A 27575-nucleotide genomic window follows, 5' to 3' on the forward strand; every position below is an offset into this window, starting at 1 on the left:
TGAAGGGTGAGGTGCTACAGTCTTGGGAGTCTAAAGAAAGTCGTTTTACATTTTCGTAAATGGGTGAGATTTGTATATATTTCCATGTGAGGAGAAAGAAGCAGCAGAGACCAAGAAGTTGAAGATATAAGAGAGAGAGCTGTAAATGATGGAGTAAGTTTATGGAGAAGATGGAATTAGGGAATAGGATCTGGAGCCCATCTAGGAGGGATGTCTTGCACAAAGGAAGGACACCTCTTTTTCTAAAAGCCAGGCATCAAGAAAGGTATCATTTAGAGTCTCCATTTCCTCGATAAAAGTAAAGAAGGGGATGCGTATATGCAACTTACCATACTGAATGGGTTTTGGAACATGACCATGAGAACATAAGAGGTATTAACCAGGAATTCATAAAACAAATGCTGATTATCAATGAAGATTCAGTTAAAACCATATATTTGGTATTGTTTTCTAGAGTTGTGTAATTCATTCATCAAACAAATGTTTGTTAGGTATATACCATGTTCTAGACCATTTAGTTGATGTTGGAAGTGCCAAGATAAATAAATCACATTTTCTGAAGTGTAGTGAGGAGAGAAACCCACTATATTAATTAGCAAAGCCTTGAAATAAGGGCTATACTGGAGCCCATAATCAGAATACTGAGGATGATAGGAAAGGAGTGGGTAGGTTCTGGTCATAGAATCGATGGCTATAATTGAAGATTTCAGAATGGAAACTGAAATATATTTGATGATAATAGAATCCTGGAGGAAGTGGTGGATCCCTGGAATGGAGGAGGTTGTGGAACTGTGAGGTTAGTAAGTTGGAGGGGCATTCAGGCAGATGCTAAAGTTGTCTAGGAAAGTGGAAGGGGTTGTTTTGGACAAGTCCTGTGTGGCTGTGACCTGCATGTCTGAATTCTTCATGAATAGTTGAGAATGACCTGGAAATTCACACATGCCAGTGAAGGAGAGGTAGAAAGAGATATAGCCATATACAGTTAACATCGGAAGAAGAAGGCATTGTACTTGAGAGGAATATCATTGTGGTGTAAAAGTAGCAGTTAACAAGGAGGGAAATGCCTGGACCATTCCTCAGCCTCCTGGCACATGGAGCATCAGAAGATAAACATCCTTCACTCAAGAGAATTCCAGTCAAAACACTGATGTAGTGGTCTGAAGCTTTAAGATGTAGAGGATTTTATGTGTGATGACACTGGGGTTTCAGAGAGCCCAGTGGATAGCACTGAAAAAGAATAAATTGTGCTCACATAAGAGAGGGAGGGAGGGAGGGGGAGATGGAGGTGGAGACAGAGACAGAGAAGGAGAGGAGCTGATAGAGAGATAGAGGAAGAAAGAAAAGGGAGGACAGAGAGAGTTGGAGAGAGGGAGTGAGAGAGAGACAGAGAGGGACAGAGAGAGAGACAGAGAGAGAGACTCACACTGTAGCAATGTCTGAGGATACTAGAGAGTTGGAAATTGAAATAATTGGTCCTGAGATACCAAAAGTCTCTGGAGTGACGTATTTCTATGGCCTGCAGAGGATAGTGCACCAAATGGTATCTGCTTTCTGAGGACACCAGCAACCTGGTTGTCCAGGTTGGACCTACAAGGGTTGGTCCACTTGTAGTCAAGGGATTGTCGACAATAGGACCATTGACTTCCCTCCAAGGCCAACACAGAGTAAGCAGATGTTGCTGACCTTTTAGAGCCTAGATGAAAATGCTCTATCCAATATCTACTCTTTTTAAAAATTTAGTTTTGGGGGCGCCTGGGTGGCTCAGTTGGTTAAGCATCTGACTTTGGCTCAGTCTGTGGGTTCGAGCCCTGCATTGGGTTCTGTGCTGGCTCGGAGCCTGGAGCCTGTTTCAGATTCTCTCTCTCTCTCTCTCTCTCTCAGAAATAAATAAAACATTTTTTAAAAAATTTAGTTTTGAAGTAGCTTTACTTTCTCTGATTATGAAAGAAATACATATTCATTGCAAAACATAAGGTAACACAAAAAAGTACAAAGTGTAAAATAAAGACCACTTAAATCCCAGAGGGAGATGGTGTAATCATTGTTAACGTTTCCTTATCTGGCACTGGTACAATGTCCTGGCATTTATCAGTCAGGACTCTGAAACACACCTTATCAGTCAGTGTTTTCTTTCTCTGCCCCTCCCCCCACTTTGCTATATTTCTAGCTTCATCTGTGTTTTCCCCAAATTCAAATCTCAATTATCTATGGAGTGAAATCACGGTACCTTGATCTCACCCAGTTACTAGTTATGCTTTGAGTAGGTGTCTCCATTGTGGCCGCTGTTGCCACGGCCCTGTGGCAGAGCTGCTATGGCTGTGGCCATGTTGCTTAGGAGGCTTCCTTTGGTTCTCCCCGGGGTCAGAGACCATGTTGCTAAGCCAAGTCTGGAAACCACTTAACGTTTCATATTCACTTCTCAAAAGAGACAATGCCATGTTTGGGGTGAGGCTAACCTGTCCTCCATCACAGACCTTCTGCTGGCAGTCACTCATTATCATTCACCATCGAGGTACTCTACTTTTTGCCAACAAGATCCAGTCTCTTAAGTCACACACAACATGGAGAGCCAAAGTGGATGAAGGGGCCTCTGTCAAATACACATTAACTTCAGTTGCCGCATCACTAGGGGAAACTTGCGTGATGGTTTCATCCTCTTGAAAATAGCTTACCTATACTTCCAGTTTTCTCAGGCTGCCTCCGTTTCCAGAGAAGGGAAATAAAACAGGCCTAGTAAGAACAATGCTTTCACCTTTTTGAGCTTGATTAATGTGTCCTTTATTTTACCACATAAGTCAGAAATACTATATATCACAACCCTGCTATTTTTTCTTCTCTTCCTTCCTCCCACCTATCTCCTGCCACTTCCCCAGAAGCATAAAGCTTTCAACATCCTGCTGTCCATTAGCATAAATAGACTCATGCTTTTAAAGTATGAATAGGTTTAATGCTATATTTGTTAAAGACTGCAATACCATGAGAGGATAAAAATATTCTTGAGTAACAAGTAGATCATATACTTTAGAGACAATAACATGCTTCTATTGTGGTTCCCTGAAAGTCGATTATTTTAGCCATAGATTTAGGCTTTAGATCTTAGCATAAGTTACATTTCCACTTCAGAAATTGTTAAACCATGCAGTTTCTCAGGACTTGTATCTTCAGGTATTTATTTATTTATTTATTTATTTATTTATTTAGCTATCAGTATACTATAGGCAGATCTAAGAAATGGAAAAGATAAAGTGCCATTTAAATTTAATATTGGCTATAGGAACCACTGGGTAATGTTGTTATAACTTTTCTCCTCATTTTAACATATACATTGTTAATTTCAATTTTTATGTAACATTTATGCAATAGATAAGAAAATATTGGGCTAAAAAACAACAGAAGTGGCAAGAAATGGAAATGAGAGATCTTCAGCGTCTAGAAGAACTGAAGAAATTAATGGCTGAACAGTCAGTAAAAGACAGAGAAAGGTAAAAGAAAAATCTTAAATTGCATAGTAATGGAAACGGTTAGGGTAAACAGTATCAGAGGGAGCATTTTTCTATACTTAATGTATTCTTTCAATATTTATATCTATAAATAGATAAAATGATACTTATAATGTATTTCGGTCTCTCATGTTCATACACAAATCTCTGGTTTCCCATTTTGTTCCTTGGATGGCTTCCTAGTTAAAACCCTTACGGAGGATTTTATAGTATTTGATTGCCCACTGTGTGCATGAAAGGATACAGGCTGTCACTATGGCTTAATATGTTGACCTAGAAGGAGGAAACTATTATTCAGGTAAGAAGGAAGACCCATTTATTATGACTGAGGCTGGAGAAGACAATACACAATTATACTGTGTACATGATTCATTCTAGTATACTTAGAATGCACCCTATGTAGGAAAACACAGAGGATTTCTTGGAATGGTGTAATTTTAGAGCTGAAAAGGGCATTTGAGAGCAACTAACCCAGTGTCCTCATTTTATGAGTGAGTACAAGAGAAATTAAAATTACTTTTCCAAGTTTATCAATCAGGGTCAGTGAGGAGACAAAGATAACACAATAATTTGAATAGAGAAAGTTTTAAGATAAAGAATTATTAATTCTGGGGCGCCTGGGTGGCTCAGTTGGTTAAGCATCCGACTTCGGCTCATGTCATGATCTCATGGTTTGTGGGTTCGAGCCCCGCATTGGGCTCTGTGCTGACAGCTCAGAGCCTGGATCCTGCTTCGGATTCTGTGTCTCCCTCTCTCTGACCTTCCCCTGCTCACGCTGCCTCTCTCTCTCTCTCAGAAATAAATAAAACATTAAAAAAATTTTTTTTAAATTATTAATTCTAAGAGAAAACCTCTGTTATATAAAGAGATAAAGAGAGCTTTAAAGACAACTCCAGGGCTGAAGGAAGTTTCCCATAGAAGAAACAAATATGGAAGTGCTCCGGCCCACGCCTTCCATGGTTGAGATTCAGACCTCATTGTAGAAGGCATGGTTGTGGCCCACTGGATGGTGGAGAAGTTCTTATCTGGGCTCAACCAGATCTTGGTCAGAGTTGCTGGGAAAGCAGGAAACACCCTGCCTGGGTGTAGGAGGCCAAAGCTGGAAGACAACCATCGGGATGCTTGCAAAACCCAGTGGGAATCTGACCATGGGAGCGGCTCTGAAATTTGTTGGGAAAGTGACCGTTGGGCTCCAGTGGAACTCCATGAGCACAGGTGCCACTGTGTGCTGCCCACACATGCAGCTGGAAGCCATGGTAAGAGCAAGAAGGCGTAAACGCTGGAACCAGGAGAGAAAGCCCCTCCCTCCTTCCGTATCTTTCCAGAACTGCTTTCTCATATGGCTCAACATTGTGCCAGCTGTAAGGGAGAATAGTTACAGGGTCTAGCTCTGTTTTCTTAGAACAGGCAATGAAGGGTGGATTTGGAGTTAAGAGACAATCAATTGGGAGTCCACATAGTCATCTACTGTAGCTAGCTTCTGAGTAGATTTTCACAAGAGGTAAATTAAGAATGGCTCTTTCATTTCATAATGGAAGTCGCAGTAGTTTTCCTTTACTCTTAGTCAATGTAAAAAACTTGCCTGGAACTCTATACTTTCTGCCCAGTTTTGCTGTGAACCTAACATTCCTCTAAAAATAAAATCTATTTAAAAATTACTCCTTAGAGGGGCGCCTGGGTGGCTCAGTCCGTCAAGCATCTGACTTCGGCTCAGGTCATGATCTCATGGCTCGTGGGTTTGAGCCCCGCGTCGGGCTCTGTACTGACTGCCACCTCAGAGCCTGGAGCCTGCTTCAGATTCTGTGTCTCCCTCTCTCTCTGACCCTCCCCTGCTCATGCTGTCTCTCTCTCTCTCAAAAATAAATAAAATAAAATAAAATTACTCCTTAGATATATACATAATCTTGGAGGACTTAACCTTTATTTATTTATTTATTTACTTACTTATTTATTTTGAGAGAGACAAAGATAGCATGAGGGGAGGGGAAGAGAGAGAGAGGGAGACACAGAATCCCAAGCAGGCTCAGCTCTGCCAGTACAAACCTGTTGCAGAGTGCGAACTCACAAACCATGAGATCATGACCTGAGCTGGAACCACCAGTTGGATGCTTAACCAACTGAGGCACCCCGGTGCCCGGGACTTAGCCACTTTATACAACTAAGTTCATTTGTATCTAGGAAGCTTCCTCTGTGACCCATGGGACAGTTATCTCAAACTCCAGTCACCAAGCTTGCAGAGTAAATCTGGAGTTAAAACATAGATGCCAGACTATTCCTAAGCATTTGCTGGATGAAATTTACATCATTTTCTAGGTGTCTCAAGATTTTAGAGTTCAAGGTAAGAGGTGAAGCAGCCAATGACAAACCAGCCAAACAAGCACAAAGTGCTTACCAGCAGATAGGCCAGCCATGGGTCAGAGACAAAAATCCCACCAACAGCTAAATACTAAAGAGCAAGGCAATGGTGGAGGTCAAAGTCTGGATGGATAGTATGAAGCTATGCTGAGGAAACAAGAAAGCCACAGGAATTAAAGGGGGTGGAAAGAACAGAACAGATGTGAGGTCCCAGCATCTAGCAGATATGCTTCTAATAGAATCTCCCCTCACAGCCAGGGAGTTTCTTTGATTACAGAGCCATTTCGGTCTTTTCCTTCCTGTTCCAATAATTATCAAGATTAGCTGACTCAGAACTCTAGTTGAAAAGAAAAAAGGAAAATCAGATTAATCTGCATTACATAACAGGAAAAAATAGTCATATTACAACATAGCAAAAAGAGTACTAAGGACTAGGAACCAGGGGACCAGGCTTTTAGTCTTCAGTCTTCTTGGAATAGTGTCTCACCTGGCCAAAGCCATTCAGCCTCTATAGGGCTCTGCTCTGTTCTTTGTAAAACTGAACTGGATAACCTCTGAGGGCTAAGTAAACTATCAACTTTAAGGGCCTATGATCTGTGTGTTCTACTCGTGCAAAATGGAGATTCAGAGAGTTACAAATCAAGTTCTTTCGTGCCATTGGGAAATCAGTGAGCAAGGCCATTAAAATATTAGGATCATACATCAAGAAATAGTTCCCAGAAAATTTTGGATAATGTTGTAGATTAGAGCATAGTCATCATTCTGTGATTTAGGGAGATGGAACTCAACATGTAAAAAATGCTGGTAGCTTTTGCTTCTGGCAAGTACCAGAAGTTGTGTTCTTTTATAACCATCCTGGCAGTAAGAGATTTGGTTAATTTGTTTTTCTCTACTACTGAAATACAACTCACAAACTTCATGTTTAATATTTTAACTGGAGGCTCATTTTTTTCATATTGGAATAAAAGTTTAAACCAGTTTCCAGATCTATTGAAAACATGCACACATGGCCTTGAGAGTTTAAAAACTTCCACTGTTTATTTTCATTTTCTAGCTTTTAAGTCTATGGTTAAGTTTCTCGAAAACAATGTCCATCAATTAGTAGATATATTATGTTGAACCATAAGAAAATCCCATTTTTGCAGGTCACAAATGGTTAAGTATTGGCAGTTTTATGTGGTTCAACATAAAAAGATAAAATAATTCATTTTACTTATTAATTACATTTTCCTTCTCACTTATAATCTGTATTTTGCCCTCATTTCTTTTCGTTTTTGCTTTTGTTTTTGCCAAAGTTTCCGCTAACCTCCTAATTTCCTAAGCCCTATTTTCTTTCTGAACATGCCAGAGAGATTAAGAAGGAAGGTTCTTTAATCAAGTTGTTGACATTGGAATCCTGACTCTATTCTTTATAGCTATGTGGCTTTTGGGTAAGTTATTTCACTTGCCTATACTTCAGTTTCTTCATCTGTACAGTAAAGACATATATAGTATCTACTTCATAGGACTGTTGTAAGAGTTAAATGAAGTATTGAATGTAACATGCATCAAATATAAGTGATCAGTATTATCTGAATTTTTAAAGTTTATTTATTTATTTTGAGAGAGAGAGAGAGAGTGTGTGTGTGGGGGGGGTTATGGCAGCACACTGTTAGCATAGAGGCTGACGTGGTGCTTGGACTCATGAACCCCTTGATATCACAACCTGAGCTGAAATCAAGAGTAGGGCACCTAACTGCCTGAGCTACCCAGCTGCCCAATCAACTGAATTTTTAAAACATAAGACATCTTCTAAAAAATAAAATAAAATGAAATAAAACACAAGACACCTTCTAACAATTTCTTTTCTCAAAATGTTTAAGCATTTTAAATGCTTTAGATAAAACATGTAATAATGACGACATTTTTATTAAAAATAAAACCAGGTTAAAGCAAAAGTGCCCCCTTTTTTTTAAGCATATACCTTAAAAATTAGCATTCTTTTTTTTTTTTACAAATAGTTTATTGTCAAGTTGGTTTCCATATAACACCCAGTGCTCATCCCCACAAGTGCCCTCCTCCATGCCCATCTCCCCCTTCACCCCCCACACCCATGAGTCCTCAGTTTGTTCTCAGCATTCAAGAGTGTCTCATGGTTTGCCTCTCTCCCTTTCCCCCACCATTTCTCCCCTTCTTCTCCCCCACGGTCCTCCGTTAAGTTCCTCCTAATCCTCCTATACGTGCAAACATATGATATTTGTTCTTCTCTGCCTGATTTATTTCGCTCAGCAGAACACCCTCAACATCCATCCATGTTGCTACACATGGCCAGATTTCATTGTTTCTCATTGCCATGTAGTATTCCATAGTATAGATAAACCACATCTTCTTGATCCAAGTGTCCATTGATGGACACTTAAGCTCTTTCCATGTTTTAGCTATTGTTGAGGGTGCTGCTATGAACATTGGGGTACATGTGCTCCTATGCATCAGCATTTCTGTATCCCTTGGGTAAATTCCTAGCAGTGCTATTGCTGGGTCCTAGGGGAGTTCTACTGTTAGTTTCCTGAGGAACCTCCACACTGTTTTCCAGGGGGGCTGCACCAGTTTACATTCCCACCAACAGTGTAGAAGGGTGCCCTTTTCTCCACATCCTTGCCAGCATCTAGAGTCCTCTGATTTGCTCATTTTAGCCACTCTGACTGGCGTGAGGTGGTATCTCAGTGTGGTTTTGATTTGTATTTCCCTGATGAGGAGGGATGCTGAGCATCATTTCGTGTGTTTATTGGCCATCTGGATGTCCTCTTTGGAGAAGTGTCTGTTCATTTCATCACTGGGTTGTTTCTTTTTCGGGTGTGGAGTTTGGTGAGTTCCTTATAGATTTTGGATATTAACCCTTTATCTGATATGTCATTTGCAACTATCTTTTCCCATTCCGTTGGTTGCCTATTAGTTTTGTGGGTTGTTTCCTTTGCTGTGCAGAAGCTTTTAATCTTGATGAGGTCCCAATACTTTATTTTTCCTCTTGATTCCCTTGCTTTTGGGGATGTGTCAAGTAAGAAGTTGCTGCGGTGGAGGTCAAGGAGGTTGTTTCCTGCTTTCTCCTCTAGGGTTTTGATAGTTTCCTGTCTCACGTTCGGGTCCTTTATCCATTTTGAGTTTATTTTTGGGTATGGTATGAGAAAATGATCTAGTTTCATTCTCCTAAAGCAAAAGTTCCCCTTGATCACTACCCTCATACAATGTGTTCTCTAGAAGTCCTTTCTGTTTTTCGTTGTTTAGTACTTGTGCATAGATACTATCTCTATGTACCTACATAAAAAATGAGTTTAAGGACAGCAACAACAACAAAAATCCCCAATACATTTTACGATATAATACTATTGTATTAGCTCAGGCTGCTGTAATAAAACACCAGACTGGTGGTTTAAACAACAGAAATTTATTTTCTCATAGTTCTGGAGACTAGAAGACCAAGAATAAGGTGCCAGCATGGTGAGTTTCTGGGAGAACTCTTTATGTGGCTTATAGACAACTGCTTTTTTGCTTTGTGCCCATAGATGTGAAGAGAGACAGTAGATCTCTGTCTCTTCTTATAAGATCACTAATTCCATCGTGAGGGCCCACACTCATGACCACATCTAAACCAAATTATTTCCCAAGACCTCATCTCCAAATACTATCACGTTGGGAGTTAGGATGTCAACATATGAATATTAGAGAGACAAGTTCTGTTTATAGTAACTATTTGTGTTTTTTTGAAAAAAGCATTTATATATCCACAAATTACTTATTTACTATTAAGTACTATTTACCGGTTGCTGCTAGTATATAAGGTTTTTGTGCCAACTAGAAAAGGTTCTCCTTTCTGGTGGCAAAGTGCATAGATCCCCTATCCAGAGATAGACAAATTAGGAATAGACCCCCTTTCTGAACCATGGCACTCAGCTAGACAAACAGCAGCAAAGCTGGCTGTCATCCCCTATTCATACTCCTGGTCCGGCATGGCTTTTACAAAGCACAAACTTCAAAATGATACACGGCACCCCCTGCAAATAGACTTACCTAATTCTTTTAAAATAGTGTATATTAACCACGTTTCTTCTGAAATTCAGCCATCTGGAATTTATTTCCAAGAATGATATGAGCTAAGTGTCCAACTTTCATTTTTTGGTGTAAATTGATAGTCAAGTCTCTCAACATCAATTATTTAATGATTCATCCTAACCCACTGAGTTGAAATGCCACCTTTATTATATATTATACTTCTAATTATACTTTCATATCCATATGGATGCTGATTAGATTAAATGAAAACTGATCTATATTTATATTTTTACATCAATATCATGCTATTTTAATTAATCTGTTTTGCTATCTGATAGAGCAAGTGTTCACTCATTTTCAAAAATATCTTAGTTATTACTTTTTTTAAAAAAATTAACATGTATTTTTTTTTTTTTTAGAGAGGCAGAGACAAAGTACAAACTGGGGAGGTGCAGAGAGAGAGGGAGACAAAGAAACTGAAGCAGGCTCCAGGCTCTGAGATGTCAGCACAGGGCCTGACGTGGGACTCGAACTCACAAACTGCGAGATCATGACCTGAGCTGAAGTTGGCCGCTTAATCAACTGAGCCACCCAGCACCTCATATCTTAGTTATTCTTATGTCAAATTTCATTTTTAAAAATCTTGCCGATTATTTGCATTGAGATTTTGTTAAAGAATGCTGACATATATACGAAATTGAATCTCCAGTCTAGGATCATCCTTCCAGAATAGCTCTCTAGTTCAAGTCTTCTCTCAGTTTCTCCAGAAGATTTCACAGTTGTTGTTTTTTTTCCTGGTGAAGGCTTGGAAATTATTTTGGAATAAGTAGAAACTGATGACCAAAAAGGTGATTCTAAATTTTCTTTAGTGGCTGTGTGAGGAAAAGTGCATGAACTAGGAAGCAGCAGTGCAGCTACAGAAATGACAAAAGTTCATCAAGTATTTAGGTAAAATATGATAACTTGTTTCATTGGGAATGGAGTTTGAGGTAAGAGAGAGGAAGAAGCATGATCCTGAATATTACTAAGCTATATCTATCCTCTTAGGTTGAAAGCTTTAGTTTGTTTCCAGTCTCTTTTATTTTCTAATAAATTTATTTGGCTATAACCTCCTTTTTTTTCTTCCTGTGTATCTTGGGCTGCATTCTATAAGTTTTAAAATAAGGTTCCATACCACCTCACACCGATCAGAGTGGCTAAAGATGCTGGCTAGGATGTGGAGAAACGGGCACCCTCCTACACTGTTGGTGGGAATGTAAACTGGTGCAGCCCCTCTGGAAAACAGTATGAATGGTCCTCAAAAAGTTAACAATAGAACTCCTCTATGACTCAGCAATAGCACTGCTAGGAATTTATCCAAGGGATACAGGAGTGCTGATATATAGGGACACATGTATCCCAATGTTCAAAGCAGCACTTTCATCAATAACCAAATCATAGAAACAGCCTAAATGTCCATTAACTGCTGAATGGATCAAGAAGATGTGGTTTATCTATACAATGGAATACTACTTGACAATGAGAAAGAATGAAATCTGGCCATTGTAGCAATGTGGATGGAACTCGAGGGTGTTATGCTGAGTGAAATAAGCCAGGCAGAGAAAGAAGACACCATATGTTTTCACTCATATGTGAAACAGGAGAAACTTAACAGAGGACCATGGCGGGGGGGGGGGAGCGGCGGATAGTTAAGGAGAGGGAGGGAGAAACCATAAGAAACTCTTAAATACTGAGGACAAACTGAGGATTGATGGGGATGGGGCACAGGGGAAAAGGGGTGGTGGGCATGGAGGAAGGCACTTGTTGGGATGAGCACTGAGTGTTCTATGGAAACCAACTTGACAATAAACTATAAAAAAAAAGAAATCCACATTTAAAAAGATAAATTTCTCTAATGGAAAAAATATTAAAATAAAATAAGTTTTCATTATCTAATTTCTAAATAATTTACATTTCATTTTTGATGTCATAACAATAAAGTGGTACATATTGGAATGTTTCCCAAAGGCAAGGTTACTGATAGCTTCCAATTTTTTCTACTTCTCTACTTTCTATGTCTTTTCATAACAATGTGCAAAAACTTAGAATGCTTCATGAAAAGCTACTAATCCTGCTACTTTTAACATTAAAAAATTCCTTTTTATTGAATAATAATTTATATATGAATTCTCTTGTTTTCAGTGTACAACGAAATGATTTTTAGTAAATTTATATAGTTGTCCAATCATGGCTATGTTCCAGTTTTATATTATTTACATTATCCTAGAAAGATCTCTCATGCCCATTTCCATTAATTCCAGGCCCTACTCCCAGCCCCAAATGACCACTAATCTCTTTCTGTCTCAATAGATTTGCCTTTTTATATAAATTATATGTAAATATACATTTTATATACATTTATATATTACATTATATTATTTATTTATTTAAAAACATTTTAACGTTTATTTATTTTTGAGAGAAAGAGACAGGGTGCGAGTGGGGGAGGGACAGAGAGAGAGGGAGAATCCAAAATAGGCTCCAGGTCGTCAGCGCAGAGCCCAATGTGGGGTTTGAACTCACAAACTGTGAGATCATGACCTGAGCCAAAATCAAGATGCTCAACCGACTGAGCCACCCAGGCTCCCCTATAACATTTTATATAAACATAATGTATCTGGTTTCTTTCCCTTAGCATGATGTGTTTGAGCTCATCCATGTTGTAGCATGTATTGGGGGTTTTTTTTTTCCTTTTTTATTACTGAATAGCACTCCATTTCGGCATTATTTTATATATCTATTTTTCAGGACGGTATATATTTTTTTCTTGTTGGTGAGAGACTAACATATGCAGGATGATTAAACAAGTAGGGTTCAAAGGGTGCCTGTGTGGTTCAGTAAGTTAAGTGCCAGACTCTTGTTTTCGGCTCAGATCATGATCTCATGGTTCTTGAGACTGAGTCCTGCACTGGGTCTCTGTGCTGTCAGTGCAGAGCCTACTTGCTATTCTCTTTCTCTCCCTCCCCCCCATCTCTCTAACCCTCCCCTGCTTATAAGCAGGCATGCACTCTCCCTCTCTCTCAAAAAAATAAACTTTTTAAAAAAGCAGGTTTCAAAATTTATATAAAGTATGATGATATCAATTCTAAAAAAGACTTTGTTCTGAGGTCAAATATTTACTCACACCACTCCCAAATGTGTGAAGAATAGTAACTGATCTCAATCTCTTTATGAGACCCTTTCCTGCAGGGTGGTGAAGAAAGATGGAAATTTTTCAATTAAAATTATCTCAAGCTCTTTTCATTTCAAAGTGATCTAATTTTGGATTCTATCTATCTGTTTAGGTGGACAAAGTACAAACTGCAATCTCTGCTGAAGTTCAGGTAACTTCCTTCAATGGAAGGATGGAATAGCTGGTCAGCCTGTGGGTTCTGACACCCTGCAGGGTCCCTATTACCCTACGCAATTCCATCTCATACCTCTACCTCCACAGGGTACAAGGCCGTGCTACCCAATAGTAATATTATGCAAATCACACATCATGTAGTTTTAAATTTTCTAGTACCCACACTTAAAGATGTAAAAGGTGACAAGTGGAATTTTTAATTATAAATTTTATTTAACCCAATATATCCAGAAACATTATCATTTCCATATGCTATCAATGTAAATTTTATTTATTTGTTGATTAATTAATTTATTATTTTTATTTTTTAGAGAGAGAGAGAGCATAAGTGGGGAATAAGGGCAGAGGAAGAAAGAGAGAGACAGAGACAGAGGGACAGAGAGAGAGAGAGAGAGAGAGAGAGAGAGAATCTTAGGCAGGCTCCATGCTCGGTGAAGAGCCTGGTGCGAGACTCAATCCCATGACCCTGGAGTCACGACCTGAGCCTAAACCAAGAGCTGGATGCTCAACCATCTCAGCCACCCAAGTGCACCTTAACAATTATTTTACATCTTTTTTCATATGAAATCTTTGAAATCTGTACATTTAATACATTCAGAACATTTTGACTTGGACTAGTCACATTTCAAGGGCAGAATAACCTCATGTGATGAATAGATACTGTATGGGCCAGTGGAGATTTACAGTAAAGCTGAGCAGCCTTCCTGGCAATGGATGGTTGAGTGGCTGGTCTACTGGCAGATTCTGAGTCTCTTAAAGAATTGATGAGTTTATATAAATTTTGAACTCTGATTTTTTCATCATCTTGAATAATTCAGGGTCTTCATTACCCTTGTCAAGATGTCCTTAATATATCTCTTGCCTCATTTCTTATACGATCCACTGGAAACATAACTGGATTCAGTTAGCCTTAGGGTGTGGGCCATCGTATGGTTCTGCTGACCACATACCCTGCCACTGCTTCTGGTCCTGAGATCTCTCCTCCAAGTCTTGCCAGACCTTGTTTTCCCAGTGCATGAATTATACTTCCAATAAGACTTTGTGTAAGCCACGAGAAACAAATATTTTCAATGCAGTCCCTAAATATCTCCCTCTGTTCCCATGTCATGGTAGACAGGATGCCATGCTAAATGAAAGGCTTCCTTGGGAGGCATCTTATACCAGGAAAGTGGAGACCTAGCCCCACGTTCTTGGATTCTCCCAGTGCTACCTTGGTATTTCTACTAAGCCTCAATCATCACAGTTTGATCCACTAAGGGGTAGAGAGTGATGAAACTGGTTTCAGAGACCCTCACCTACTTCTTTTCATACCAGTGGAATGGCCAAAGGGAAACATGATTTCTAGGAGAAATAAGGCAGATGATGTTAATATTTTAAAAATGTTATTTCTGTAATATTTATATTAAAAAATCTCAAAAGAAACATAACCCTATGATAACAAGGTTTTTTTTTTCTCCAGGAAATAAAATGAAAGATAGTTTTGATTTTCTTCTGTATTTTCTGAAATTTCCACATTGAGTGTACATTTCTGATAGTAAGAAGAAACAATAATACTTTTCAAAACAATAAATAAAAGATACTTTTCCATTTTCATTAATTGGTTGTGGGCTTCAAGCTGAAGTGCAAAGCAGAAAGTCATGTGAAATGTGTAGAAGGGAATATACTGAATCAAATATAAGAGTATTAAACAGAAGATATCCTTTCCACATAACAGAGGTAGCAGTCTTTAAAATAAACATAAGAACATACACATCGCTTTTATTATTTGCCACAATGTTTATACCTCATGTTATCTAATTTCCCTAATTCTGCACTCCAGGCCCTTTGCTAGCCTTCCCACATTGTCATGTGACCTCCTAATGGCCTTCTTTTCCCACTCACTTGCTGGAAGTTAAACTCTCTTCTCTTGCATACAGCGGTTCTTTCTCTCTAGCAGGGCTCTGAATGCTCTCTTTCCCCTTAGCCTTCCTACTCAGCCTAGTGGGGCAAGGCTGCAGCCAAACCATTGCATGGTTCTGTGAGGCATATTTATGGTGTCGATAGACACTTTCTTTACTGAGCATTCTTTATGTTAGATATGCACCGAGAAGAGTAGGAACCAAGGACTTGGAATGGCCACATCTTATTTGTTTCGTCTTTCTTTAGCATCATTGCTTCCCATTACCATTGAAAGTTGCAGAGTAAGGGCACCTGGGTGGCTCAGTCCATTAAACATCCGACGTTGGTCATGATCTCCGGGCTTATGGGTTTGAGCCCCACATCGGGCTCTGTGCTGACAGCTCAGAGCCTGGAGCCTGCTTCAGATTCTGTGTCTCCCTGTCTCTCTGCCCCTCCCCTGCTTGCACTCTGTTTCTCTCTCTCAAAAGTAAATAAAAATATTTTTAAAAATTAAAAAAAAGTTGCAGAGTAAATAAGAAGAAATTAGATCATCCTTCCATGTACAGGGCCCTCTCTCTTGTCATTATGACATTTGATAAAGGCTTGTTAAAATGTTCAATCTCTAACTTTTCAGCTCTCTGAAGTGCAGCCAATATACACTCTCCTCCCTCTGTATTTGCCAGGTATTATCTTTACAAGCATGGTTGTAATTGTGACATTTCACTTATTTATATTTTTTGCTGTTCCATGTCATTTGAAAGCCCACCTTTCCCACTTCCTTTGTAATAACTTTAACATATTTAAATGCTTATTTATGTGCCCTGAAAGGTAATTTAAAGATTCCTAAGGCATTTTAGGAACCTTTCTTGGCTAAGCAGCTCCTCTGGATAACATTTCATAACAGGAGACTGAATGGAGCTGGCATGACCAACAAATGGAAGGTAAAGATGTAAGAAATTCATTGGTCACCCAATATCATACACTATGTGATCAGTGCATATGATATTCCAGAAGAGGTAAAATGGTAGCAAAGAGTCATGGTTAGGGGAGTTGTGTAAAGTGTTGCCCAAAGGGAGATTAAGAAGTGCACTTGTGATGAGCATCGGCCTTTGCATGTAAGTGTTGAATCACTAAATTGTGCACGTGAAACTAATATTACAGTGAATTTTAACTAACTGGAATTTGTATACAAACTAAATATAAATACATAATAAGAACATAAATTCATTGGTTAATGCTAATGTAATATGAGAGCCCCAGATGCATTCTTTGCTATGTCGGAATCCCCTGGGAAATATTTGAAAGTCCTGATGCCTAGACAAGGTCCTAGATCAGTTAAATCAAACTCTGTGGCATTAGGATTTTAGTCCCAACAGTTTTTGAAAATCTTCAGGGGATTCTGAAGTGCAGTGAAGTTTGAAGACTAGTGTACTAGAGTTCTTTATACTTTCTAAAGTATGGACCCAAATCATCTATTGGGTTCTTGAAGAGATCCTACTTTTTGTAGAATTACCTGTTAAGTCTTTTTTTTCCCAGTGCTATTCCCTCATTGAAGTAGTCCAGGAAAGTCATGGAGGTGAAACTTCATATTCATGGAGAAGGTTAGCAATTCAAGAATCCTCTGCAAGCAAAAATCTTGCATGTTTCTGTCTAAGCAGATGTGTGTGTGTGCATGTGCATATATGCTCATGGATGTGTGTTTAATGGAGAAAGCATTGCTTTGTGTAGAAACAAACATTAGATTTCAGTTATTGTTTCCAAAAGAATGGAGTTTTTCTATGTTGCAAATGGTACATATTTGAAGTTTAAGATGGTGATGACCATTTGGGAAGGAAGAAACTAGAGCCAGCTGCCTTCCTAACACTAAATTGGCTTTGTTAATCTAGTGTGTGTTTTGGGGTGCTTGCCAACAGCAGGGAATTGATAATTATTGCATTTTCTAAGCAGTAAAACCAGATGTTTCTCTCTATTTTCCATGTCTTTTCTTAACAGTATGCAATATTCAGCATGTTGTATTGGAAGACATTAAGGACATTTAAAGTGGGTTCACAGTCTAATCTGTGAGATTTTTAAAGAATACGATTATTAGACTGACTTCAACGGAAACTTTACAAACATTTGTTATGTTTTTGCTTCTCAGCAAGAGATTTCCCAAAATTAGTAGAATACTCTCGTTCATTAAATCTCTGTCAACCAAACCCCCATTCCAAGTGGATGTGCCAAATGATGTCAACCAAGGATCACTGTGAGGCATTAAACAAATATAGTTCTTAGTAAAACTGTCTGTTTTGTCTTTTAAATGATATCAGAAATGTTTCACAAATTAGCATTAATTTAAAAGACTGAAATAGACCCCACTGGTAGCCAACATTCCATCTTCCAACCCATAGAGGTAATTTTGCCTAAAAATAATAATAACAGTTAGAACCTGCTCATCAGTAATATAAGTAACTATCGCATGGGTATATGTGTGTGTGTTTTCATGTATTATGGCATGAATACATAGATTATTTGGATATAATTCTAGTACCCTTTGAATGAATCTTAGCCAATCAAGCATAGTTGACAGAAGGAGGCTAAGAAGCTTATGAACACAGCAATGTACAGTAATTTTAATGTGAAAATAAACAAGCATGCTTGTGCCAGTGGGCAGACGGAGCACCAGCTGGGCAGAGATCACTCAGCTGAGGGTCATTGTAGAGGTCTTGGATGACGATTTATCTCCTGAGGTGTGCAAGCCCAGCTTCTGATCTATGATCCTTTTTAAACCAGAGCAGAGAGTGCCTTTTGTTCAGTAGTTTGGGTTGTTTTTACTTTGTTGTTTACAACTTTGGTTTTTGGTTTTAGAAGTCTTTGCTCATTAAAAAAGCTACTGGATTTCTACCATATGCCAAATTGATCTGTCTGTTGCAGTTACTTGTTTAGAACACAAAGTGGAAGGTCAGCAGGTGTGTGTTTGGTAGAGGGTGGGCAATATTCAGAAACCTTTATAATACATTTTTATACAAAATGTGCATTATTGCTTCCCTATAGTGCCCACCATTATTTGTCCTCTATACCAACATGTCAGTGAAGTGACCACAGATGTTATGATTTCAAATAGAATAGATAGATGCGACGGTCTTTCTCAAGAATTTATCATCTCATATTCTCTTCCCCAGGAACACAGACTTTTATCTTGGTCCATAATTAATGCTACAGATATTTGAAAGTTCCTCACTGGGCAACAAGTGGTTTTGATACTGTATTGCCTTTCTCCCATTCAACACCTACATCTGTAGATATAAATGATTTTCTGTGTGTTTTCTGCAGCAAAGGGATGCTGTGTCCTCCAAGGCTCCACACAGTATTTGTGAGTGAAAGGAAGGCCACCATTCTTTAAGTTACTGAGGTTTTTATAACTAACTCCTTAGCTAGGGAGTTTTACTAAGCACTTTCAGGTGATGAAATACTCACCTTTTAGCATAAACTTTAGGAAGATACTCTAAAGCTGCAGGGCTAGGTAGGCAGAAACTTAGCAATCATGGTTAAATGAGAATGGTATCAAGCCATGGATTGGGAGAAATGTAAAAGTAACTTTCACAAAATACCACCACTGTGGTGGGTAAAGTATAGGTTCAAGCACTTGTTTATCCTTCCTTCCTTTGTTTGGAACTACTCCTATAAGGAAAACACACACACACACACACACACACACACAAGGCTATCAGGTGATATTAAATAATACTTAGTGAAAGGAACATGCTTACAATCTAGATTATTTTCTTACTTTATGTATTTTAATATGAGTTTTATAGAGTCATGTTATTTTAGAGCTGAGAGGAATCTTGGAAAGCATCTAGCCCAGCCCACTTGTATTAACTAGGGTTCTAGTTTGCAAACAACAGAAATTATTCCTACTTGAATTTTGCAATAAAAATACTTCATATTAGGGTTGCATACAGAATCATTTGCAGAACTGAGCATAGAAAATGTTTGTGAATAACAGAGGCTGGGAAGATAGGAAGAGTCAAGACTAGGGGTGCCTGGGTGGCTCAATCAGTTAAGTGTTCGACTCTTGATCTCAGCTCAGGTCATGATCTCACAGTTTGTGAGTTCAAGCCCCACATCGGGCTCTGCACTGTCAGCATAGAGCCTGCTTGGGATTCTGTATCTCCCTCTCTCTGCCCCTCCCCATCTCATTCTCTCTTGGTCTCCCTCTCAAAATAAAAATAAATAAACTTAAAAAAAGAGTCAAAACTGTACCTCAATTCCCTGCAGAAAATCATCCCATAAAGTCCAGCCACTGACCATTAGATTCCACAGCTTGTGCCTCCTCCTCTGCTGTCTCTGGACTCTGGACATACCACTTGGCAGTGCTGCCTTATCCACACCCCTGCCATGCTTCTACTGCCAGTATCTTTGACAGTGTCTCCACAGGCCCTGCTCCTTTGTATCACTGGCTTCCAAGTGCAGCACCCACTGGGCTGAACTCAGATCAAATGCTCTTGAGCTAGTTGCAAAGGGGGAAAGTAAGTACCTGACATCACTTTACAAGAGGGATTTATTCAGAAGAAGAAGGGGGCTCAGATGCTGAGAAAAGAAAAGGAAAGAAAAATATAAAAGAATGTTTCTTACAGTCCACAACTGTAGTTGGCAAAATCAACATACCGCTTCTTTTTATACTACTCTGCCAAAAAAGTTCCTTCCACCCAACACTGCAATTTCACCTTTCACAACACCAAACATGCTTACCTCATTCCTAAAGGAAACCAACTCAAAGTCTCATTTATTACATTTTGTCTAGCTCTAAATTCAAGATTTCTAAGTGAGATCTTTCTGAATTATCCTGGTTCTGTTATGATCCATCTCAATATTCCATGACCTATGGACTAAATTTTAGCTTACTACCAATAAACATGCCTTAAATAAAATCATAAGGAAAATAGAGGTGAAGAAAGCAGGCAGAAAATTACTATATATATAAAAGGAATTTTGGATTCGGATCTTTCTCTGGGCTAATGATATGCAGGGCGATACTCTCCCCTGATTCAGGGCAGTGACAGTGTGCTGCAGCCTTCTGTCAGTCACACGAGGATGAATGAGTGATACACTTACATCCATACAACCATTCTGTTTTTTTTTTTTTTAGTACACTATTTAATAAGTTACACAAGATATTCCATGCTCTATTATAAAATAGGCTTTGTGTTAGATAATTTTGCCCAACTGTAGGCTAATGCAAATGTTTTGAGCATAGGCTAAGCTATGATGTTTGGTAGGTTAGATGTATTAGATACATTTTTGACTGACAATATTTTCAACTTATGATGGGTTTATTGAGAGGTAACCCATCATAAGTTAGGGACGATCTGCATTTTTACATATTAAGTAAGGTCTCTTTGTGTGTATGTAAATGGAAAATGATGAACATCTTTTTTCAGTAAATGGTCAAGATCATAATTCCAACTCATAATTTTCTTTTTCTCCTATGCATTACATTTGCTGTTTGCTTTCAGCCAGCATCTTGGCTGGGTGAGGTTCTTCACCCAATGGGTTGATTTAAACTGACTTGTATATGATGACTTTTACCATTGGCCATGCAACACCAGAAGGTATCCTAGAAGTTCCTTGGATTCCTTCTACTTCTTCCTACCTCTATTAAATAACAGCAGTCCTATTTCCCTCTGATATCAATTGTTCCAGCCACCACTGTAACCTCATTTTCTAGCTCTTTACTTAGTAGTATGATAAACCCCAAAAGGCAAATATTTGCATCAGCTCCTAATTCAATATAACTATTCCTCCTGGTAGAAGTATTAGAAGTTAAAACCAGCAGAGACTAGAGTCTCAGAGATGGGAAAAATAGATTTTGCAAATGAGTCTTTAGGGTTAAGAGTGAAAAGCAACATTCCCACCTGTACTTATTGGCCCACCTATGTACATGATCTGGCTGGGCTGTGAAACAGCACAATATATTGGTCACTACTTCAGGGGAAAACCACTTCCTATAGAATAGCATCCAACTTTCCAAAATATTATCTTCCAGCTCATGATGTATCTGAGTCTTCAATAGGTAATTTCTTTGTTTTATAAGGACAGCAGTATGTGGGCTTCAGCTCATTGCCTTACTTCCAGTACAGTTAAGGGAGTTCTATAGGAAGAAGCAATTATCTTATGGGATATACTAGGAGTGCACAAATAGTGCAAACATGGTAGGTAGGGGAAAAAAATCCAAACTCTTTTGCCTCTCCCATAATAGCATGAATGTGATATAATGTTGCAACCAGCTAACACTGTCTAATTCCCCTGGTGTATTTTACTCTGTGAAGGGCTCAGAGTAACAGTAATCAGATCAGCCCTGAGACGGGTAAATTCATGTAACTGAGCAATGTATAGCTTCTGTTCTCTTCACTAGGAGCATTTTATCACGAGTCCATTGCACAAATACCAGTCTGCTTGAGAAGACTGATACATACTTAGCAGATCATGTCTTCCACCTAATTCTTTAAAATCACTCCTAAATTATTCCCACACTCTGAACCAGTTCCATTAGGTCCATCTATATCAACTCTCTGAATCTTCCTGTCACAAATCCTCCAATCACATTCCTTCAATATCCCTAATCAACTGGCCAAACCATTAACTGCTGATGACAAATTATTATTAATCTATTATTTATTCATTTACTTTAAAAATATTTGAGTACCTAATATGTGAAGTCACTACCTCAGGTAATGTGAATATTAAGATATTCCTCTTGAAATTATACCCACACGGAAAATTTCCCTTCTTTACCACCTTTCAGGGAGATTTCAGAGCAGGGCTATCCACCATAGCAGTCTACTTCTGCCTGGGGCCAGTAGATGTATAGACCTAGCTATAGAACCGGCTCATTTTTTCCCCCAGTCAGCTATTTACTGAGAATGCCCCTTGGGCCATATCTGTAGGTTGAGGGAGGGATATTAGTGTGGAAGGTGAGCCACCTGTTCATACAAATTATCTGTGTCTTCTGACCATGCTCAAGCCCAATCTACTTTCATTTCATTAGTCTGTGCTGCTAATCATGCCCAGCTTTAAGGCCAGGTGGTTCAGATAACATTCAGCTCATTAGGAGTAGCTAGAGTCTCATTGTCACCTGGTGTCTTAAAGTCAAAAGTCCAGTTGATACCTACCCTCGCCTATAAAATGTAGATTAAAAAAATAATACTTATCTCATAGGGTTGTTATGAAAAATAAAGTTAAAACATGGGAGCACTTACTACAATGTCTACCATGTTGTGCCTGCTTGACAAATGATAGTTACCATAATAATCATCAGGGTCCATTAGTAAACCAAGAGCTACTTCTTAAAAGAAAAACTTGCAAAGAAGGCATGAGTGTGCTGTTGAATCCTGAGGGTTTCTACTAGACAAGATCTATAGAACATTCTGATTATCCAGAATACACCAGTGAATCCACAGTGTCAGGGCCAAGGGGCATTGCTGTCTTCACTGTAGCTGAGACCAGCTGGACAGCTTTCTGTTTTCTCTGGCACCTTTTTAAAATTGTAGCTTTTCAGGTCACCTACTAAACTGACTAGAGAGGCATTCCCAAATGCTGATTTTGCCGCCTTCAAAAACTGATTTTTTTTAAGTGAAAAATAGAACCACGTGTCTTTCACTTTGAACTGGAGTAAGATCTATATTGAAATTTCTACCCCACTCTGCCTGTGTCTCTGATCTTAGGCAGGTTACTTACCTCTCTGAACACTCCCACATGGTTGTTATCAGAATTAAGGGAAATAATATCTATAAAGTACCTGGGTTAAAATACGCATTTGGTAATATTACCTATAATATTTAACCAACTGTCTCCTGGCTTTGCCTCATGGATGTCTCTCTGGCACTTCAACAAAATTCTCTGTTTCCCAGATGGAACTATTCATCACCACTTCTGATCTGTTCTTCCTCCACTCTTGCCTTTTGGATAAATGACACCATCACTTACCTCACCACCCAGTCAGAAGCCCAGGCAACTCCCCGCTCTCTCACTCCCCATTGCCACAGCGAAAGGTTTGTAAATCCAATGAATTTACCTTTTGCATATTGATCCCTGTTGCTATCCTGATCAGCCTACTATTGCCTCTCACCAGAATTAAGGCTATAACTTCTTACTATTTCAGCCTTGCCTCAATGCAAACATATCCAGTCATGTCATTCTGATACCAAAAACCATTCAGTGTTTATCTTCATACTTCTGGTAAAGTTCAGATGCCATAATATTGCTTATGAGATGATCATGGTCAGACTCTGCTTCATTTTTATAAAAACATGTATTCATTTTTGAGAGACAGAGAGAGACAGAACATGACTAGGGGAGGGGCAGAGAGAGAAGGAGACACAGAATCTGAAGCAAGCTCTAGTCTCTGAGCTGTCAGCACAGAGCCTGACAAGGAGCTCGAACTCATGGACCATGAGATCATGACCTGAGCCAAAGTCAGACACTGAACCAACTGAGCCACCCAGGTACCCCACCTAGTATTACTTCTATTTTATCTATTGGCCAAAGTAGTTATAAGCCCAATGAGATTCAAGTGAAGGAAATTTAGCCCTGAACTCTCAATAGGGGGAGTATCAAACACTTTGTCATCATGTTTAAAGACCATCACAATGGAAGAAATGGGCAGAAGACATTAATAGACACTTTTCCATAGAAGCCATCCAAATGGCTAACATACACATGAAAAGATTCTCAACATCACTCATTAACAGGGAAATACAAACCAAAACCACACTGGGACACCACCTCACACCAGTTAGAGTGGCTAAAATTAACATCTCAGGAAACAACAGATGTTGGTGAGGATGTGGAGAAAGAGGAACCCTCTTACACTCTTGGTAGGAATGCAAACTGGTACAGTCACTCTGGAAAACAGTGTGGAGGTTCCTCAAAATTAAAAATAGAACTACCTTATGACCCAGCAAGAGCACTACTAGGAATTTACCCCAGGGATGCAGGAGTGCTGATTCATAGGGACACATGTACCCCAATGTTTATAGCAGTGCTATCAACAATAGCCAAATTATGGAAGGAGCCCAAATGTCCATCAACTGATGAATAGATGAAAAAGATGTGGTTTATATGTACAGTGGAATACTTCTTGGCAATAAGAATGAAATCTTGCCATTTCCAACAACATGGATGGAACTGGAGGATATTATGCTAAGTGAAATAAGCCAGTCAAAGAAAGACGGACATCGTATGTTTTTGCTCATATGTGGAAGTTGAGAAACTTAACAGAAGACCATGGGGGAAGGGAAAGAAAATAAAATAGCTACAAACAGAGAAGGAGGCGAACCATAAGAGACTCTTAAATACAGAGAACAAACAGGGTTGATAGAGGTAGAGGGACAGGGAAAATGGGTGATGGGCATTGAGGAGGGCACTTGTTGGGATGAGCACTGGGTGTTGAATGTAAGTGATGAATCATGGGATTCTACTCTTGAAACCAAGAGCACACTGTATACACTGTATGTTAGCTAATGACAATACATTTTATATATATATAAAGACCATCACAATGCTCTATATCTGCACAATTTCAACACCCACATTTTAATTGTAATTACTTGTTAGATTTTTATCTTTTCCAATACATTGTAAATTCTGTAATAGCGGACTCTGTGTCTACACCACAATACCCTCATACTTGGTACATTGTAGATAACACACAATCTTAATAAATATTCATCAAGTGGGAGAATGCATATAATTAGAGGAAAGCACAGTTAGACAAATGGTAGGGCGTCAGTTTGTTGTAGGTGAATGAGCCATACTTGTCTTTGTTGTAGTTAGAGGAATAAGCAATTGCCTCACTCATTTAGTTATTTATCTTTGCCCTTTTTTTTTTCCTTACAAAGAAATAATACCACCTCAAAAGTGTCAAGCCTAAGTGTTATAAATCTTAAAGGTTACCTAGTTCAATGATTTTAATTTTTTAATCTTTTCTACTACCTCTCCAAGTGGTCATACATCCTAGGTGTGTGTATATCTCTGGATGCTAAACTTGCTGTCTTCCAGGGCAGTCCATTTCATCTTTGGACAGCTATTGAGGGTTTTTTTTTTTCCTATTGTTATTTCTTTATGTTTTGGTAGTGAGCCCAGTTCTGTCTCACCGGTTTCCACACATTAATCCTCCTTCTATTGCTTGAGATAATGTGGAACAAGTCTGAACCTTCCTTCCCTTGACAACCATTTAAATACTGAGGATAGTTATGTATTTCTCTTCCTCCATATATATCTCCATTCCTATAAGCCCTTTCTTTTATAAACCCTTTCTGGAGAGGTATGTTTTCAACTCTTTTGTCACTTAAAGTGGAGGAGGGGCTTAGGGGGAAACCCTTCTGACCAAAGGGGCCCATCATGATTCAGCACACATCATGGTTCAGGGTCACTATGGAAATAATTATCAAAGGCTAAAAATTATTTTTTAATGTTTATTTATTTTGAGAGAGAGAGAGAATAGAGAAGGGGCAGACACAGAAGGAGGTAGAAAGAATCCCAAGCAGGCTCCATCCCATCAGCGTAGAGAGTGAGATCAGTACCTGAGATCATAACCTAATGAGCCACCCAGGTGCCCCACAAAGGACAGGGATTATTGTAAATAAAGATTATTACTTAGGAAGTTATTGGTGCCGCAATCTAACCATATATTTATTTAAATAAGATAAGTTTATATCTATAAGAAAACTAATTTGATTAGACAGAGGTATTAAAATGAGACCAATCTGTCAAGGCAAAGGCCCCAGAGTACAAAGACAGTGGATGAGGTTGGCTTCACTTGCAGGAGGAAGTAAATGAAACACCTCTCTAGTTCCAGGTGGATTCTGGGCCAATAGATTAAGATTCTAGTTGTTACTTCTTACATTATGACTCCTCTAATTAACTGATTCCTAACTTGGAACGAGCCTTCCTCTTTAGAGCAACTGATGGACTTTCTGAATCTTGGCAGTCTGGGAGGAGACTTACTATCTGCTCAATGGCTTAAAAGCAGAGAGCTGCTTAGCCTTGTCATGCCATCCAAAGGAGCCCCTTACCCTCACCATAGCCAAGTGAGACAGCTAAAAGGCAGCCAGCACAGACACAATTGTGAAGCTTTTCTCTTTTATTGTCTGAGTTGAACCACATCTACCCTTCTATCTGTTTTTTGTATCGTCTGTAAGCTAAGAATATTTTTTACAATTTTAAATGGCTGGCTAAAAAAGAAGAAATAATGTGAAAACCATATGACATTTAAATTTCTGTGTCCGTAAGCAATGTTTTATTCAAACACAACCATGTCCATTCATTTGCCTATGGCTACTTTTGTATGTCACCATAACATATATAGTGCAGCATACACAGCAGCAGTACAGCCCACAATGACTGTGTAACTGTGACTGCATGACCATACAGTGGCTATATAAGCTACAGGCCTGAAATATTTATTATCTCTTCCTCTAAAGAAAAAGTCTGCTGACCCCCGGCCTAGTGGGATTGTAGAAGGGAAGAACACTTATGCTGTTGCTTTTCACAAAATATCCTTATGTAGTTGGGTTCTATCCTTGACTAGCCTCTAGATAAACTGAACTGGAATGAAGGAAAGCTAAGAAAACCTGGTATTTTATTCAATCTAATGCTCCATTCTCTCCTCTGATTGCATTCTTTTTTTGTCTATTCCGTTTTGTGATAAAGCACTTCAAGCTCTAGGTACGTACACTCTGACCCTCTGCTGAAGCAGAGCAGAATTAAAAGCTTCTTCCCCAAGACACACATGTTAATTAATCATGCCCAGGGTGACATAGCAGTTGTGCATGTATATACGGATCACTTTTTAAAATCTATATTAAACTCATAATTATCTTTCTCTTTTTTCTTTACTTTTTACTTTGGTAAAATCTCAAGTTTAAAGAAGAATTGCAAAACTGGTACAAAGAATTTCTATCCAGATTTACTAATTGTTAGTATTTTGCCCTATTTGCTTTATCATTTTTACTCTGGCTCCCTCTTTACCACCCCCCCCCCCCCAGAGTGATCACTGAAAATGATTTATGCTACTGTGAGATTCCGTTCATGACTGCAGGAAAGAACATGGTGCCTCTTCTACTGTGGAGTCGGTGTTGATAAAAGTCTTTTTCTTTCTCCCAAACACCTGAATGAGTTCTTTCTTGAGACAGACTATACAGAGACAAAAAGTTGTTATCAGCAGAAGAAACTATGACCTTTATTAACAAAGGTGAATTAACTTAACAAAGAGGGTATTTGTCGTTTACCATCTACGTCAAAACTTTCTGTGTATAGGCACCCTCTAAGTGGGGCTACAGTTCCTGCCTTTACTATATGCATCTTCTATAACCTAGCAGGCCTGTGTGGTGAGAATGCGTAGGTGCTTGAAGGTGTTTGTAGACTGGCTGGGAAGGAGGAAGGCTGAG

General features: G+C 38.9%; 1 protein-coding gene across 1 annotated transcript in view; it reads left to right on the top strand.

Annotated features, from left to right (window-relative positions):
• CCDC148 (coiled-coil domain containing 148) overlaps nucleotides 1–27575 on the top strand; it is a 238125-nt gene that overhangs the window by 177298 nt on the left and 33252 nt on the right. The window contains exon 12 of the mRNA XM_039237513.1: nucleotides 3364–3482. Coding sequence (XP_039093444.1) covers nucleotides 3364–3482 — 119 coding nt within the window. The remainder of the gene's footprint in view (nucleotides 1–3363; nucleotides 3483–27575) is intronic.

The sequence above is a fragment of the Hyaena hyaena genome, unplaced genomic scaffold (genome assembly GCF_003009895.1).
Source record: "Hyaena hyaena isolate Hyena2069 unplaced genomic scaffold, ASM300989v1 scaffold_126, whole genome shotgun sequence".
NCBI lineage: Eukaryota > Metazoa > Chordata > Mammalia > Carnivora > Hyaenidae > Hyaena > Hyaena hyaena.